Source organism: Spermophilus citellus (genome assembly GCF_964194105.1).
Source record: "Spermophilus citellus genome assembly, chromosome: 1".
In the NCBI taxonomy this organism is placed as follows: domain Eukaryota; kingdom Metazoa; phylum Chordata; class Mammalia; order Rodentia; family Sciuridae; genus Spermophilus; species Spermophilus citellus.
The window spans coordinates 11,692,385-11,711,927 of record NC_138182.1 but is presented as its reverse complement, the minus strand read 5'-3'; the positions used below and the strand labels follow the sequence as shown (position 1 = coordinate 11,711,927).

The following is a 19,543-nucleotide window of genomic DNA, read 5'->3' as shown; positions in this document are numbered from 1 at the left end:
AGGCATGTACAGATGACTGGGTAAACAAAACATGCTATGTTAGACAACAGAATATTACTGAGCCATGAAAAGGAGTAAAATTTGGATACATTCATGGTACGACATGAATGAGTCTTATGACATTGTTACGAGCTGGGCCCAGTGGCCCATACCTGTAATCTAAGCAATTTAGCAGGACCCTCAGAAACTTAGTGAGAACTTATCTCAAAATAAAAAGGGCTGGGGATGTGGTTCAATGGTAAAGTGCCCCTGAGTTCAATCCCCAGCACCAATAAAATAAGTAAACAACTTAATAAACAATAAAAATAAAATGGATAAGTAGGACTGAGTTGTGACTTAGTAGTAGAGCACTTGTCTAGTATGTGTAAGGACCTGGGTTTGATCCATAGCACTGAAAAAAGTTAAATTTAAAATGAAAGATTTTATGTTATATATTTTACCACAATTTTTAAAATTGAGCAAAGGATTGATAGAGATTTCCCCAAAGAAGAATTAAAATGGCCACTAAGTACACAAAAAGGTTTTCACTGCTATCAGTCAACAGGGAAATGCAACTCAAAACCACGAGAGACCACTTCACACCCTCTAGGATGGCCAGCTCAGGAACACAGATGGCAGCAAGGGGCAGTGAGGACAGGGAGTGACCGGAAGCTTAGAGCTACTGGTGGGAACATAAATTGTGCAGCCACTTTGGGGCAAGCTGACAGGGCTAAACCTGGAGTGAACACTGGACCTGGGAGTCACACTGTCTCTCAGATACACACCCAAGAGAAATGGCAACATATGTCCACTCAAAAACATGCACTAGAATAGCAGCATTTCTCCTAACAGCCAAAAAATGGAAACAACCCAAATGTCCATTAACTGATGGTAGGTGAACAAAATGTGCTCTAATCACATGGTGGAACATTATTTGGCAGTAAAAAAGAAGTACTGATACATGGCAAAACATGGATGAACCTCAAAACACTATCCTAAGAGAAAGAATCCTGTCACAGAAGAAAGAGTATGTAGGCATGGCTCCATTTATAAATTCCAAACCTATAGAGATAGAGAGTACATGAGGCTACACTTTAAATGGGTAAATTATATGCCATGTGGCTTTTATCTCATTAAAACTGCTACAAAAAAAATCATAGACCTAAAAATTATCTTCCTCCCATTTTTTTTCTAAAACAACAAGCAAAATAAATTTTAGGTTGTTAACCAGTCTTTAACTTTTTATTGTGCAAATATTTGAATATACACAAATGTAAAGACAATAGTGTAAAAAGTCCCCATATATTCATTAATCAGCTCTGAAAAAAATAAACATTTTAAAGGTATCTTTAACATTTTTTTCTCAAACTTTATTACAAAAAATGTCATCCAGTGAGTCCCTGGGCCATATTTTCCCATGGTTTTGTTGGCCTGCTTTTTCTGTCTACTTACGTGTCTGTCCTCCTATCTATCCATCAGTTCATTTTTTTTTTATTCATTTCAAAGTGAGCTGCAGACAACAGGTCAGTTCCCCTTAACTACTTTGTGCTTGTCATTGAGTAAAAGGCTGATATTTGTTCTTAGTTCTCTTTGTGCTTTTGAGGTTCGATTTATATACCATGAAATGCACAAATTTAAAGTCTGTCTTCCATGATTTTTGACAAATGTGAAGGTTTTTGTAACTCAGGTGAAAGCTATTGTTCCAATGTCTTTTCAAAATATTTTTAAGCATTCAGAGGCCATAAAAATATATTATTTTCATAGATTTTTGTATCTTAGAGTTGTGTTGTGTATGATTTCCTCTTTTTAGTTAAATCTCTGAGAGCCAGAAATTCCAATTACATACTATAAGCTTCCCATCCAGACACATCCTGAGCCTTCTCATTCCTTTAAATGAAAGCCAAGTGTGTATTTTTACAATAAACCTGTGTTTTAATGTATTTTTCATGATTAACACATCAAAACCTTTGCTCTACCAAAATCCACATTTTCAGAGTAAACCATGTCTGACATGTAGTAGTTGGTGGGAATCAATGCATGACACTTTAAACCACTTAACACATGGTATCTTCAATATTGTAGATTTCTTTTTTGGGAAACAGGCAATCCAAGATTTCTTTTTTGTGTAGGAAAAAAAAACAACAGTGGGATAGACAGTCAACACACCACCTCACGTAAGGAGACACCTCACAAGCTGCAGGAACCAGTGAGAATTCATTTCCCTTCTCTTCCTATGCAGTCACTACTACCTACTACAGTCCCTGTGATCATTGTTGTCATTAGTTTTGATGTTGGAAAGAAGAATCCAATATAACTTACTAGTGATGACCTGTTTTAGGTCACAGGCACTTCTGTTTTTTTAATATAAATGTATACAAGGAAAATCTATTTAAAAAGAGAGAGAGACCCCTCAATTGAATAATTCACTCCATTTTTTTGTTTTAAAACAAACTTGACCTTGACATTTTCAACAACATTTTCATAAAGATCCTGATATTGGGGCCTTCTACTTAAAATTTGGGTCACTCCATGCTGGTGACACCATTTTACAAATGGAAATGAGATAAGATGGGCAAATCCAGAAAAGAGGGAATTTGCTAGTGTTTCTGAATACATGATGGGATGATTTTGCTGAATGAAAATAATAATCGTGTGTGTGTGTGTGTGTGTGTTTGACAATGGCTGTGCATCTTCCTGGATTGGAAATACTCCCTATTTCTTAATTACCAAGTCTCCGGCCCCAGCTTTCTGGCTGCTCCTGTTGCATTGCAGGGTCAGGGTTGTCTTTGTGATTTCCTCTGGAAAGGGCTGTACATTAACATTCAAGTTTGGGGAGGAGAGTGGAAGTTGAAGGAAAAGGTGTTAATTCAGATGTTATGAAACTGTGATAATGCTATTATTTAAGGCACTTATTTGGGTGTGTTTGTACTTAGTAGTTTTATAAATAAGCCCAAGGGGCTCCTCAGGAGTCTCGATCCTCCTTGAGTCTCGTATCCTGTCTGTCTCATCCTATCCGACAGTAGAAGTGATGCCGCTCTAATCCCTGCAAGTTCGGAACTAATGAACTGACTGCTGAGCTGCCGCCACGGAGCTTGGTCCCAAACTATACTGTACTTCACACTCGATTTATTCTCCAGATGGCGAGACTGTGCCGCCCTGCCGCGAGGGACCACCTCTTCCACTGGAGTGTAAAAGTGGACGGATGTTGTTTTCTTTGCAGATTTGGTCATTCTGAGCTGGAAACTTGCGAGGATGATTAGTTATTAGCTTTAATGGGTGCCAATGGAACCAACTGCACGCAGATTTTCTCCTTTAATTTTGGAGCCTGTAGATCTCGGGGATGGTTGATTTATCTCTTTCTGACGTCACCAGAGCGTGTCTCCTCCCCAGGTGATAAGAATCCAGTCTCTGAAATCATAGCACGCCTTGGTTCCTGGCCCAGACACAGTCACATAATACGATGGCTTATGGATAAGGACAAGTTTATTAGCCCCTGGTCCACTGCACTGAGCAGCCCATGGCACGGAATATCGATTGACTGCGGGAACTTGGGGAACACCACTTTTTAGAACAGGGTCCTGCAGAGAATCCGATCTGTACCAACTTTCTCTGCAACCTCCGCAAGTGTGGGATCAAACATGCTTCAGAACACACCATGGCGATTAGTCCCTTCGAAGATCTGATGTAACCATTGGTAAAGGCCTTAGTTCCTTTATTTGGTCTTTTCTGGCTTGTCAGATCCTAGGGACACAGTTCATTCCACAGTGAGAACACTCCACCAGGGTGTCCCAGTGACACCTGAGTGCAATGCCTTTTAAACCTCATTGTGTACAACCTGAGTTGCTTCCAGGATCTAAGTTCCCCACCAAAGTTCTTTCTCAAGTGGCCTCTTTATTTAAATTTCCTTTTTCTTCTGTCCCCAGGAAGCACTTCCCACCCCCAGTCCACCAAGCCACCCTGAGGGCACTCATCCACCTGCACAGATGGAGATGGAGGGGTGAACAGGGCAGGAGGAAAGTGTGAAGGGGACAGAGGGATGGAGATGAGAGAGACTGTGGCAAGAAGCAAGGTGTGTGTGTAGAGGGAGAAGGAAAGGGCAGAAGAGCAGAATTTCTTGTTTTTCACAACTGGGCCGACTGTAACTCCCTCTAACTAAACACCCAGCATTAAACTTGATTGTTCTTAGAAACTGCCTTCCTTTCAGCCCAACAGATGGCATGGGTGTGTTTTGCTAGCAGTAACATATTTCACCATTAAAATACCAAAAAGAAAAAAAAATCAACATGCTTGTTGGTTGGTGTAAATTCAATGAAGTTGTTGGGTATTTTGGGATACATACCAGAGGGATGCATACTTAGTTTATGTAAATTGCAACAAGCAACAGCCTGTTAATAAGGGTGTTGTATGGCAATATACCTCAAAAGCCATCATCTCTTTTTGGAAAGGTACAGCGTGATGAAGTGGAAAGAGCTTGGTTTTTAATTCTGAGCCAAAAAAAAAAAAAAAAGAAACCAATAAAATGCTGAGTATTCACTGCTCATTATTATAACATGAAAAGTACTAATCAGATTATGCCTAAAGTTGGAGTTAGGGACTTCATTTGGAGCCAATTTCACAGAGGCTGAATTTTACTAAGTAAACCGGAATGTGCTGAAACCATGGCAATCTGACTTTAGATAAAAATCACAAACAGGTTTAGAACACGAGCTTTGAACAAACAGTCCCCTTCAAATCCAAATGAAACCACCCAACAGCTCCTCCAGGTCAGATTCAGTTTGATGCCAACATTAACAATTCAGGAAGTTGATGTTGCCAGGGATCCTGCAAAATTGAGCACACAAGCAGATTACAGGATGGAGATGAGGACACAATGGTTTTAAATGCATTTCGGCCTAAACAACCTACTGAGTTCCCTTCAATTTTCCATTCACTGTCCTAAAGACCCTTTGCAAGGAGGCTGACTTGCTACTGAAAGAGAATCTAGAAGCTGGAAAATGTTTACAAACTGGAGCAATCCAGGGTCTGTAGCTGTCCGGGCTACATGGAGCATGGTGGTCTGGGTTCTCTGAGGCTATGGATCTAAAAGCCTGCACTGCCGTAGAAGAGGAAGCATTTCTCCTGCAGCTCTAGGCAGCCTTGGAACCATGATATCAAGCTAACTCTTGCAATGGGCCCCAATGTGTTTCCATATCTAGTTCATGGTGGAGCTGGAGTTTTACTGTTGTGGAGTAGCCAAAGGCTATTTGATTTGGAACTGAACCATCATTGACTACCATCTCTCTAACTTTAGCTGACATGAGCTCTCTTCCTTTTGTCTAAACTTGGCCTAATTTTTGGCAGTTGAAGCTCTGTAAATCAGGACTTCACATAGCTGTCCTCAACTGGTCCTCAGCACTGTTTCCATCTGACCTGACAAACGCTAAGCTACTGTTTCCTCGCACTGTTTAACTCAGACCACATTTGGAGCCTTCCTTGCTCCACTCTGTTGTAGAACCACATCCGTCTGGTTTAAATCTGTGTCCCGGCTTGTCTCGTTGATTGGACTTAGACTCCGCAGTGGCTTAAATAATTCTTTCTTGTCTCCATTTTGCTATTTTCCTAGATAAGTACTGCTATTCAAATGGCTATATATTGTTAAGACTTTTTTTTTCCTAAACCATATTCATCAGCAGTGAGAGGCTTTCAAGTTTTATTAGTATCATAAAAACCCTTCCCAAGTTAAACTACTTTTGGTAAGTGTTCATTCTGACAACGAGAATTTGTTGAGGGCTATTGGCAAGTTGGAAGAATTTGTTTTTGAAAACTGAAATTGGCAGGAAGTAATGACCCCAAGTGTTTTCTTTCTGTTGACACCAACCCCACACCCTTCTCTCTCCACACCCCACCCCCAGCACCCCCAAGCCAAAGCCAATAAATAACATAATTGGTCTCATACCATTTTTCTTGGGTTAACTCAAATATTGAAGCAGAATTTTACCCTTTCAGTTTTTCTTAACTGTGGAGCAAAGATTGTCAAATTCAGGGGGAATAAAACAAACTGTATTTGTCAAGCACTTCATGAAGGAATTTCTTGGTGATGTTTTTGCTTCCACCTAAATAAGTGTGAGCATTTCTTGTAGTATGAAGTGTCAGATTCCTGTGAGCACCTGCCTAATTGAATGTCAAGATGCAACTCAGTTGCAAAAAATAAAACAAGAAAGAGAAGTAAAAAAAAGCACACTATATGGGGATAAAGAAAAATAAACCATTTTTTCCCTAATTTGAATAGGCTGACAGATGAGACTGCCACAATCCAGATGTTGCCCAGTTTCTTATATTTATTAAATGAGAAAATGCAAGTAAAAGACTTAGAACCTAGGCCTAGTTAATGCTCCATCAATGAATAATTGCTTATTAGTTTTTTGTACCTTTCCCATTAGAAAGCAGCACCAATGAGCAAGATGAAGCTGACATTTAGAATACACTAGTATGCGTCGCGTGATGGCAAGTACCCGATGAGTGACATCCTGTGAATGAAGTCTACCAACAGCTCAACTATCACACTGGATAACTTATTTCACTTATTTCTTTGGTGGGCGGGCAATGTGTAGACCTGAGAAAGGTGATCACACTGAATCCACGAAGCAGTGTCACACCACACTCAGTTGTGTTCCCCTTAGAAATTAAACTAAAAAGGTAACTTTTTATTGACACAGAATGACGCTCGACTGAGAATAGTAGAAACTCTTGAAGGCTTTGATCTGGGCCCAACAGAAAAGTGTGTGAGAATCAACTCGGTGTCTAGCGGTCTGGCCGAGGAGGACCTTGAGACCCTTCTGCAATCCCGGGTCCTTCCTTCCAGTCTGATGCTACCAAAGGTGGAGAGTCCTGAGGAAATCCAGTGGGTGAGTAGCCAGTGCTTTGCTTAAAACTTGGGACCATCTAAGAGAAGGGATTTGGGTGCCACTGGTTTTGAGAAGGCTGCACGGATCAGAGAGGAAGGGAACTGAGAAGGAGGAGTGAACACAAGCAGCCATCTCCTTCACCTGAGCGCCCGCCTTTTTCCCAGAGTGTTCTTTGGAACAATTGTCCTTTAGAAACAACGCTTGGTGTCCTAATCGGATCTGTGGTTTGGACAGAACTGGCTCCTTGCTAGCCCTCCCAGAGCTATCCCTGGATGCCAGGTTGTCAGAGCACCACTCCTGCCACCACTGTGTAGGCCCCGAGCCTAGGCCTCAACCAGGAAGGGTCATGACATAAATGGCTCTTACCAAGTTTCGTTTGAAATCATCGAAGGCCTTCAGAGGACACCAGCCGCATATGAAAAAATGAACCCAACATAGGGGAAGAAAAGGTCACTCCTTAGGGCAACTAGAGGAATAAACAGGAAGCTTTTAACTAGTGGTTTTAATTAGCACAGATATTATTTCCTGAACAGTTCTCTAGTGCGTCCTTTTTAAATTGCTGACAGGTGTGTTTGTGTTTCATGACAGACTTTTCAGCCAATAAAAACCTGAAATGTAAAGTGGTTGGCATGTCAAATTACTTAAGAAAACTTCAGAATGGGCCCAATTATACTATGATTGTTTTAATTGTGAGACAGACGGGGGACAGGGCTAGATTTTTTTCTAGGGTTGCCAGTATTGTGCAGGTCTCTGATGAATGAATGCTATTCCAATGTGCCAATCTGGGGCAGAGCCTGCCAGATGTGCTGGATGTTTTTTTGGTGGGCAAGTGAGCTGAGGGGGTTCAAAGCCACATCTAGTGTTGTCTGGAAGGTTATGGATGTAAGCATAGTGATCCAATGAGGAGCTCTGGTACCTGATGAAGTGCTTCCTTTTTAATAATCTGAATGTTGGGTCTGTATGGTCCAATGCAGGGGCCACCTGCCACGTGTGGCTATTGAGCACTTGATATGTAGCCAGTGCAAATTGAGATATGCTGTAAGTATAAAATACACACTTCATTTTGAAGACCTGTACACCCCCCCAAGAGGGGGAGAGAATGTAAAATACCTCAATAATTTTCATAACGATTGCACATTGAATTAACATTGGAATCTAGTGGGTACAATGTAAGGTATTATGAAAATCAATTTCACCTGTTTCATTTTACTCTTTGAATATGCCAACTAGAAAGTTTAAAACTGTACTTGTAGTTTCTGTCCTAATTCTGTTGGATGGTTCTGTTGGATTCTTCTTGAAGCCCCGTTGTCAAGGACCCGGATTTACTTATTGAACTTGGAATTCTCTCCAAGGGTATCCTCAGAAGCGGTGCCCTCAGATTCCAGAGTGTTGGTATCCTGAGGGCTCTGGCCCCATTCAGATATGACTTAGGTTGATGCAGATGGACTCTGAAGTCACTCTTGGCCTTTGGTTTCATCCTTGATGCCTATTTATCACGGGCCTTACCTTTATTTTGAGGGGGGGCTCCACCCCAGCCTCTAGCTGCGGCCTGTTTGCTGATTCAGATGCTGGGTTGTGGGGAACCTGCTGCAGTTTAAATAGAACTTCTAGTTAACAGAAGTCTTTGGGGCTGTTTATTTTTTCCTCTCCGTTTGTATTTATGCGAAGCGTAAAGCCCAGAGCCTGATGCACAACTGAAAGATGGGCTTACTTGTTTTCTTTTGTGTGAGAATCTCTTGCTCGCCTTTTGTCGCTAGTGTGGGTTCTTGTTTGACTGGCACGGCTTATTGGACTATAACAAGCGTAACTCTGCCTCTTTTGTCGTGGGACAATTCTCCCACAAATCCCGAACAGTGTGCATTCTTCCAACACACTATTGGGTGTGCACTGGAATTGAAAGAATTGCTGAGCCCTGCTACTTCATCTCCTCCCCAATCTCTTTGTAATTTTTCCCCCTTCTTTTCCTACCCCCCTCCCCAGTCCCCTCCACCTCACTGAAATGAACACTTTACCAGGCCGGAAACATTTAATCGTCTCCTTTTGAAAAAATTAATTGAAACTTCTCCACTAGTTACCTTTTGTGTTAGTACTTAATGCAATTTTTTAAGAAGGAGAGGGAGGGGGAGGGGGAGGCGTGGCTAGCATATTTAATTTTTAAATGCCCCTATTGGCTTAAAAACAAAAAAAGCACCGCAGATTTTGCTCACTAAGAACAGGGACTCTCTTGTAAAGGGTTTACCTAGTTGTAAACATTAAGGTTTTTGTAGTTCTAACGGTTATCACAAAGCACTGGGCAAATAGGAGTTCAAGTTTTCTTTTTGGAAGGAGAAAAGAAAATCTCCGGCTACCTACTGAACATCCAGACCACTAACATTTCACTACCCATTTTCTAGCTTAATTGTGACATAAATCACGTTGTATTTTCCTTTGCACCGAGTGCCATGCATTTTGTCCCCTTGCAGAGCGTACTGCCTCTGGTCCTGGCCGATTCCGTCATTCCTTCCCTGCAAAGTTCCTAGGAGGTGATGCTGATGCTGTCTGAGGAAGGGAGGGCAGGGAGCGACGGGAATCATTCTTCATTACTGAAAGCTGTGATTTATTTTAGCCTAATTGTAAAGTTACTGCAAATTGCTCAAAAGCTTTTTAAAGATCCCAGTGATTAGATTTTTTTTTTGGGGGGGGGGGTGTGCACAGGCGTGGAGGGGGCAGCTAAAAGGGGAAATAACACCTCTAATCCCGCTTCTGGTAAATAGGCTGCCAGCTTTTAAAATGAGTTTCCTTTCTATTAGTCAGAATATTATGCTAAGCCTTAAGCATTAGTTTTTTTATGTTGCCATAGCAGCCTTATTCCTGCAGGGTGGTGACCTGTGATGATTACAGTACAAAGCTTATAGGGTCTTGAAACCCCCTTTGAAGATGAAAAGTCTTTGATGGTTTATATTTATGCAAATCTCTTAGATATGATTTACCCAACTGAGACTGAATGGAGAGATGATTAAAATTCCCTTTTCCTTTGATATCCATTAATGGCTGAATATTCCTTAAATTTAAAATGGATATATATGTTTTCATCTTTATTTACAAAAATATCTTTATCATACCTGGGTTTCTTTTTTTTAATCTCCTCACATCTTATTAGATCTAGATAGACATAATAGATTTACAATTTAGATTGTGGGTTTTTTTTCCCCCCTTTTGAAGGGGGGGTGGGGGATCTGTGCGAGAGCTTTGTATGTTTCCAGATGATAGATTTTGGAATTTGGGCTACCCCACTGGCAGCGCAGAGCTGGCTGTGAACTGGTCTCATGGAAAAAATTGGCGAGCTTTGGTCTTCAAAGAATTAAACTTCCTTTTTAAGGTCTTCCTAGGTAAGCTAAAAAATTATGAAGAAACCCCTTCGGAACAAAGGGTAATGGTGCTGTAATGGAGGGTTGGACTCGGCGTAGAAGGCCGGGGAGCACTTACACTGATGTCAGTGCCCGGCAGAAACAAAAACAGACGCGCAGGTAGAGCAGGGCGCATTGTTTTAAGGGCCTACCATTTGCATTTAACGCAGAGGGCGAGAGGTCTCCAGTAAATATGTTTTCAAGGGAAGCATTTAAACTGGGGGTCTCTAACTCCTAGGCCTCAAGTTGCTCCTGGCGGGGGTGGGGTGGGGGCGGTGACCCTCGGGGGACTTTGCTATTTAGTTTGGTGGGAACTTTGTTACCTTTTTTCTTTGGTCTTTCCTTTTTTTAAAAAATTCTTTTATGTGGGTGAGAAGGCTGGGATATTACTCCCTCAGGTCAAAGATTTAAGTACTATTTCTATGTCTACATTGCAGTGATTGTTACTTCTGTTTTTATTTTATTTTATTTTTTACCACTAATCACCTGACACTTTCGATTTTAGTTTTCAGACAAATTTTCATTCCACTTAAAAGGCCGAAAACTTGAACAACCAATGAATTTAATCCCCTTTGTGGAAACTGCAATGGGTTTGCTCAATTTTAAGGTAAGAAAACCATAACGTGGTTACATAAGTTTGTGTTTATTTGTCACCTAAAGAGAACTTTTGTTTTCAATTTCAACATCTACTAACATTTTTTTAGAAAGATTTATAAGCAAGGTAAACCTTGAGCACCATTTATTTTCCTTATAGTTTAAAAACCAGGTTTTCAGCATCTTAGAAAACAAAGAAATTGGTTAAGTAGAAAGGAAAAGCTTCCCACTCCTAAAAATTTCAATGAAATATGCCCATGTTCCTAGTAATAATTTTAATTTAAAAAAAATCACTGTATACTATACCTTGAATTGTTAACATTTATAGATTAAATATAAAATAAATGGGAATTTTACAATAAATGTATAAAATAAATGGAAAATCTATTTTGTCACCTTAATGAATTAACTTTGAATTGTTCTTTTTCTATCAATAGCTTTCCATCGAAAAATTTTCTGGCCTCTTTGTAGCAGCATTATCCATAATATCTAGCAGATCAGACAACTATTGTTTTTAAGTTCATGTACACAAATAATTTGTAGTCCGATATTTCAATTTGTCACATTGAACATAAAATATATTCTAATAACCACTTGGAGAGATTAGATGAGCCCGGGGTTTTCAGCCATCGTGTGACTGCTTTAAACTACCTGCCTGACCACATTCAGAGCCAGCTTGTGTTTTCCTTCTGTATCAGTGGGCATATATATTGTTTTCCAAAATATGCTTCCCATTCCACCTGACCTGTGAGCAGCAATCTAGCACCCCCTGCACTCCCTGCTCAGAGTTCCTAGCCCACCATTTTTTTTCCTCCCCCCTCAGAGAGCAGGAGAAAGAAATCACCAAAAACAAAAGAAAAAGGTAGTTGACCTGAACTGGAGAGAGAATGTGTGAGCAAATGCTCACTTTGAGACCTGTGGGATTATGCAGGAGGGGCCCAGTGCAAACGTTTGGGGGCTGTTTCAAGCCTTGTCTCCTGAGCAGCTCTTTTACACAAATAACCACAAATTCTCCCAGCTGCCCCAGAAGCCTCGGAATATAATCAAAAGCACATCCCTCAGATGCAACCAGATTCATACAGTGATTTAATTTTAAGCACTGTTTTGCCATTTTATTTCATAATGTACTTAGGAGCCCTTGCAACACCTGAAATTAATCAACAGTGTCCCCACTGGTTCCTCATTTCTTTCCCACCCCCATATATATATATTGGCAGGTTACATCTGCACCTTTCGGGATTCACAGTTATGTCTGCAACAAATGTTATTAATCTTGACTTTCATTTAGAAATGTCAGGGCTGCTTTATTAACACATTGTGGCTGACTTGTTGCACTTTTATTTTCCCCTCTGAAGTTGTAGGTTTTGTATTGTTTGTCTTTAATCCTGAGACCATTTACTGGATTCTAATGCAAATAATCCAATTAGTTTGATTTTAAAATTCCTTCCTTCTTTCCTGTGGCTTTATGTTTATTATTTAAGAGTCTCTTCAAGCAAAAACAAATTGGGGGAAAATATAAATAACTTAGCAGTAAAATCAAAAGTAGCTAACTCAAAGTTTCTCTAGAAAGTAGACAACTTAAAATTTGAACTATATTACCAGATTAATATATAACAATAGTATTTAATATCATCCACTGAGCAAAGTAACGATAAGCAGGATACTTATCTTGGGCAACATTAAATGACTTTTGGCTGCAGGGTGAGCCTGCCTTCAGGCAGACTGGGCTAGGAGCTGGGTCTTCCTGAGGTGCTCGGGCTCCTGTCTTATGCCTGCGCGTCTGTGAGAACTGGTTCTGTTCTGCTCTTTTCCAGGCAGTGTGTGAAGAAACACTCAGGATCGGACCTCAAGTGGGTCTTTTTCTAGATGCAGTTGTTTTTGGAGGAGAAGATTTTCGAGCCAGCATAGGTGGCAAAATCCTTTCTCTCTTCCTCTGTGTGGTGTGTAAGGGAGAGTGTGTGTGTATATGGAATTTTTTCTTTGCCTTTCAAGAATGAGCATTTACATAACAATGTATATTTACCAACCATGACAATGGCTTTTCATGACAATGGATAGACACCACTTCCTGATAATTTAGGGTTCCCCATAGCAGTCCTGCTTCAGAACAATACTTTACTACTCCTGCTCATTTATTAAAATAACTAATAAGAAGCCTGTTGCAGCCCCAGGCTCATTCAAGAATGGGGGCATCTACTTTTCTCCTAATAAATATGTTTTCAACCTCATGATTGCTTAAATATTTGGTCTTCACATGAGTCTGAGGGCTGCCGAAGTTTCCAAAACAAATTTAAGGCACTTTCACGTTGGTCGTCGTGAGCTGTTTTCTACATGAAATGTGGTATATAAATTTAACACAGTGCCTTAGTTTATCTTACATGTATTTCAGAACCCTTTTCATTCGATGTCTACTGAGATGCTACTGGTTTCCTCTGGTTTCCCCTCTCCCTGGAGCACTCTGTTCTGGCCTGGGTGTGTGTGTAGCTCACCGGAGCCTGGGAGGGACAAGGCCGCAGAAAGTGCTTTTGGAACCACATCCCAGTGGCCTGGAGACACTTTCCCTGAGCAGTGAGTGTTGTGGTCCAAGTATAAACAGTGACACTCCCATCACCCTTCTAGGTGAAAACAGGAATTTGTTTTAATACCAGTCTTTCCAGGAGACTCCTGTGTGGCCCACAGGTCAGTGGAGGCTAGGTGACACTTTCTGCCTGCCCCCAGGTACATGCCCTTGCCTTTCCCCAGTGCTCCATCCAGACCCTGCAGCTAAGGTACTTGGCTCAGTCTCTCGGCTGGGCCTGGGCATCGCAGCCCCTGCACGGTTGGGCCAACCCCAGCACAGGCCATTCTGTGTCCAATGTGAGAAGTAAGTGTCCATGCCCGGCCGCCTGGCCACTTTTTGTGGCCTTATCTTTGGACTGACATTTTCGGAGCCATGACCAGAAGGAGAAAATCTATCAGGAGCCACTGTGGCCCCGATTCCACCTCCTGGCGGGGAGTGGCTCGTCTTGGTGCTTGGCAGAGTGATTGTGTTGAAGGAAGCTTGCTAGTGAACAGACACATGGAGGCTTGGTGCTGCCTCCCTGTAGCTCTCTCTTGGTTCATGTTTGAATAATCATTTTGCTGGGAACATTCCCAGGGAGACATAGATGTCTTTACAAACTGAGTTTTTGTAATAGAGGTCTGAGTTTGGTTTCCAAAGTTATGACCTCCCTTTTCTGTCCTCTTCCGGTTTTCAGGTGCAACAAGTAGTAAAGAAACCCAGGACATTGTCTACGCCCGACAAAAGATTGTCGTCATAGCCAAGGCCTTTGGCCTACAAGCCATAGACTTGGTGTACATTGATTTTCGGGATGCAGACGGGCTCCTCAGACAGTCGAGAGAAGCAGCGGCCATGGGCTTCACTGGTATGACCCCTGATGGTATCTTAGAAAGCAGTGTCTAGATCAGCAAGCCTTCCAGAAAAACAGGAATATAACCATGAATCACATTTCTCGTGTCATCGTGCGCCTCACATACGCATTCCACTGTTGGGGCATGGAAAAGCCGAGCAGAGTGCCAACCCCCTGAGAAATTGTCATGCTTTTCTTTGGCTCTGCAAACCAAAAATCAAACCATTCATTCTTCTTTCCTCTTATATTTGTTACCATTTTTTTTCCTGACCTCTTTAAATATTTTATATAGTTTTCTTTGACGGAAGGGCAGAGTGACAGAGTGTTTTTGAGTAAACTGCTGTAAGAATTTGAGTTGAAGAAATTTTTTCTAAAATGGTCACAATATTGAATTAATTCTGAAAAAATTGGTGAGATTCTCTCTGGGTTGTTTGTTTGTTTGTTTGTTGTTTTAATTAGTTATACATGACAGTACAATGTTCTTGACATATCATTCATCCATGGAGTTTTTTATTGTTTTGTTTTTGGTACCAGGGATTGAGCCCAGGGATGCTTAACCACTGAGCTACATCCCAGGCCCTTTTTATTTTTTATTTTGAGACAAAGTCTTGCTAAGTTGCTTAGGGCCTCACTAAGTTGCTGAGGCTAGCCTTGAACTTGCAATCCTCCTGTCTCAGCCTCCCAAGTTATAGGGCTTACAGGCATGTGCCACCATGTCTGCATTTTCTGTGATTTGATTTTTACTTATAACTTGTTTTTTGCTCTTCTGCCACTTCAAGCCCCTCCATCCCCTTCTACATCCCAATAAGTGTCTGTGTACTTGGTGACACCTGTGGGTGTCAGCTGGCACTAAGATCAGTGAGTTCCTTAAGGCTACCTTGGGGTATAGGTGGACATTGACAATTGGTGTACCAAATCACTAAAATACCCACGAACTTGGGGATCAGCCCAAAATTATGTTTTTGCAACAGAAATGTATTTTTTGAAAAATCACAATAGAATCCTATGCATAAACACATGTGTGCAGTAGACACATGCACATGCAAACACACACACACACACACACACACACACACACACACAGGCAACCAAGGGGAAAACATGATACATTCTTTTATTCTTATTTGTTCTCATACTGCAAGTTCTACGAATGTTAATACTAGAAACGTACCTGAATAATAAGGAAAAGAGACAAGCATTTTGGAATTATATGTATTATGTTAGGGGTTACTGAAACGCCTCTGAAAGTGCCCTTAAATATAAAAGATGTCTTAATAGATGATGATTTAACCTGAAGTAAAATTGAAAGACTTACAAAGCAATAGTAAGTTACGTTAGAATTAAATAAGCTCTGACGTTTTGTGTTTTTATCATAAAGAACTAAAATAAACATGAGCCCCCAGTTTTTTAATTAAAAAATATGATCCCTTATAGAGAAACGTTTCTCAATTATGTGAGCTATTATTCATGAATCTTCCCTACATTTCCTAGTGATTGAGAAAGAGGGGCGTCCCTGTGCCATGTCCACGGGGCTGTGCTCGTTCCTGCCTCTTTTCAATGACTGGTTAGGATGTAGCCCAAATGCAGAAGTTGGAGAAAAGCTCCATGCAATCTATCTAATAGACCCAATGTTGTTGGCCGTGGATGTGTGGCATCGGCTGCCAGGCAGCCAGATGTGGCTCTGAAATGGGAACTAATTCATTGAAAAGAGAGAGAGCCCTGGTCTCTGTCAGCAGCCCTCCTTGCATCCTGGGTTTCCTTAGCTTCCTCTGGGGTCATGTTTGCCCCAGAGCTCCTAAGGGAGCTCCAGAGGTCCTCCAGGATGCAGGGCTAAATTAAATTGGTTCCCAATTCAGTCACAGAAGACAGACCACTTCAAATCAGGCTTAAATTTCTAGACGGTGCCCAACTCAGCACGAGGAACTTATGAACCTGGCACTGTTGTTTCTCCACGACGGGGAGTAGTAAATCACAGCGAGACGGAGAAACGGAGGCGGGAGAACAGGGAGGAACCAAGGGCACAGTGCCCACCGCTATTCCAATGACCGAGGCAGCAGACTGGGGGCGGGGGGGCACACGCCATGGCCATTTTGCAATTTTCAGAGAGAGAAGGTCTTTGTTGCCCGATTATATTTCTACATACTAATAAATGGTAATTAAAAGCATGAGATGATTTGAAGTAATTTAAAAAAAAGAAAAAAAAAAAAAGCTTCTACTAAGTACTTTAGACTTCTCATGATCCCATGATCTGTTAGCACGAATTGTTTGGCATTTAATTGCCACACCTTGGGCCTTGCCCAAGAAGGGAGGAGAGGCAGGGAGGGAGAAAGAGGAAGTGTTGTGCCCACCTTCTGAAATACCCATCTGAAGCAGGTGGACGAAAGGCTTAAAGTCATATGGAAACACTGTTATCCATAACACTGAGAAGGAAGACTGAGTCTGGGCTGTAAGAATTATGTCCGTGAATATGTGCAACATGTACACAGGTACCTGCACATACACATATGTTAATGATGTCATTTTTTAAAGTTAGTCATATACTAAATAGTGGGCTATAGTTTGTTTTCTGTGGTGTTGTTTCATGGGGTCACAATCTATGTGGATAGACTTTAAATTAATACAATGGCTGTATAAATAGCTGTTAACATTAGGGTTTTTTAAATAAAAAGACACCCAAATAAAAATATTAGAATAAAGCTTTACTAACTGACTTGGTCACTGCAGTTACTCCAGTACTACATGCTGAGAAGAAAGATTATAAATATGAAGCACTATAGGTTTTCCTCTTTTTTTCAGTCTTTTGTAGAAGACAAAAATGACACCATCATACAGTTACCTAAAAGACTTGACAGGTATTGATTTAAAGCAAGATATATCAAGTGGTACTGTAAAAAGGATTTCATGGTCATAAATTTTAATGTCGTCCAATTTTGTACCCCCTCAGTAACTTGCCAATAACAACTCTTCTGGATAAAATATTTGCCTTGTTCTCACATTAAAGCCTGTTAGACAGTTGTTGGAATATGTACCATGCAACAGAGAACTTCACATGTGAATGTACATGGATTTCTAAAATCTCACATGTATCTTAAAATTATCCTCATTATCAAAATACAGGTACTTGAGTGCCATCAGTAATTTCACAATATTTTAAGTAGTTTATGCTTGCTTCTCAAATCATAGTGCCTGACTCAGAAGTTCCCATGAAATCTAGCTTTTTACACATCAGTGTAAATTATGTCTATAAATTATGAAATTCAGGGCTAACAATTAGTAGGAAATAACCACAGAACTGACATCTTTTATTAATAATATTGCAACAGCGATTAGATTACTTAAATATAATTTCAACACCTACTATTGAAAAGATGTTTCGTTTATCATTCATGTTATATTTCTAGAAATTATTGTTCAAATAATTTAAAGCATCTTTATTTACATGTGTTTAATGTTTATAGTATTTTTTATATTTTTTAATTATTTTTTATACTATTTATTTTATAGTATAAAACAGATAAGAATGAAATAGCAAGGTGAGGCTGTTTTAATTATGCTGTGATAAAGAAAACTATTCTATCTGTCCACTTAAACCTCTTTTCATGAAACACTAAAAATATATATTTTTTACATTGTTCCTTTTTCTGTTCAACAAATGACAACACTAACAGAAATTTGGCATTTTATAAAACATCCAGGATATAATCTGTACTGGCAAAACATTAATAAAACAACTATTTCAAAAGCAAAGCAAATTACTATGCCAACAAATAGATTGAGCAGAGTAAGCAGAGTAAATGACCATCAAATGTACATTCACTTTTAAGGAGGCATATTGTGTCTATAACTTTATCATGTAATATAATAGAATCTCATCATTATATAACATTAAATTGCATTTTATTAATGATCTGATTAGACTCCACACTTCCTGATTTTTAATTTATTTTTTAATGACAACACTATTTCATAGAATCCTTTGACTCATATTATATTTGTATTTATGTTTTTATTAAAATCCTTAAATTTCAAAAAGAGTTCTAAGTACCTTTGAAGACATTTCCACAGAGGTAGGGTTTCTTTTGGGGGTATGAAAGGTGCTTTAAGGCGAAAGTAGCCAATCTCCATTCCATAAGCAAAAAGGGGAAAATATAGATTTTTTTTTTTTTTTGGATAGAGAAGTTTTCTGAAATTTTTCTTTTCTAAAAGATTTAAATAGAATAGTCTAGAGTCTACAGTGCTCAAAGCTGCCTTCTATTTTGCTGTACTGAATATACTATTTTCATTGAAATCCAATTTTCTACTAGGGGTTAGAAATGACACATGTTCATCCTAGAGAAAGAAAATTAAACATGTCAATGTAAGACAGTATTAGATAGTAATATAGTTGTAATCTCTGCTCTGTAAGCTTTATGAAAACCCACATATCACTTCTACAAGAAATCATGGAAGTGGCATAATCCTACAAAATAAGTAAAAGATACTTTCTAAAATTCGAGGGAATTTCTATGTAATTCCATTCTACTTTAATTCAAAATTAGGACTCTAATTTGGAGACATTATCTTTTAAAGTGCCAGGCAAAGCAGTTATTCACGAGCTGCCTCAGTCCACCTGTAAGTAAAAATGAGAGATTATCTGCACCGAGGTGGCATTTCTATAGGACCCGAAGCACAATTACTTCCATTGTTGTGTTTGTTCTTATGTGGGATTCTGGAAAAGCCTGCCTGATTGCAGGGTTTTTTTTTTTTTTTTTTTTTTTCCTTCAGTAAAAGTTCTAAATTAGTTATTTAGCATCCAGTCTATGAAGCATTCAGGAACCTCTTGTGGTAGAAACATTTTGTTGGAACATTTGTCTGTTGAGCTTCCGATGTTATTCATCTCCTCGTAGGTAAGCAGGTGATCCACCCTAACCAAATTGCCGTGGTCCAGGAGCAGTTTACCCCTTCCCCAGGAAAAATCCAGTGGGCTGAAGAACTGATCGCTGCCTTTAAAGCACATCAGCAGTTAGGAAAGGTAAATGTTTTTCTAATGCCTTGGGTGAAACTGGTGTTGAAAATACTATGGGGAAGAATGAGAAAAAAAGAAAGAAAGAAGTATTGTTTGAATGGTTTTAAGGAAACACATTGTACTGGGGATGGTGGTGAAAGCTGGAACAGAAACAGGATTCAGCAGTGAGAGGGTTGCTAAAGGTAGATTTGCCCTTCCTCACCCCTAAATATCTTACCAACTGGCTCTCAGGTCTCTCCTTTTATTCTTTTCATAAAATATATTGGCAGCCTTAGAGAAAATAGAAGTCTGTTTAGTTTTTCCTCT

The 19,543-nt window shown here is 40.0% G+C and overlaps 1 protein-coding gene across 5 annotated transcripts in view; it reads left to right on the top strand.

The window, feature by feature from the left end:
* Positions 1-19,543, top strand: part of CLYBL (citramalyl-CoA lyase) — a 242,756-nt gene that overhangs the window by 200,772 nt on the left and 22,441 nt on the right. For 3 of the 5 annotated variants that reach the window (XM_081281079.1, XM_081281083.1, XM_081281082.1), the window contains exons 3-6: positions 6,675-6,863; positions 10,755-10,856; positions 12,658-12,751; positions 14,080-14,247. In XM_081281079.1, the coding sequence (XP_081137205.1) occupies positions 6,675-6,863; positions 10,755-10,856; positions 12,658-12,751; positions 14,080-14,247 (553 nt within the window). Of the gene's footprint in view, positions 1-6,674; positions 6,864-10,754; positions 10,857-12,657; positions 12,752-14,079; positions 14,248-19,118; positions 19,244-19,543 lie in introns of all 5 variants that reach the window. The other 2 variants (XM_081281080.1, XM_081281081.1) reach the window with 1 other exon arrangement.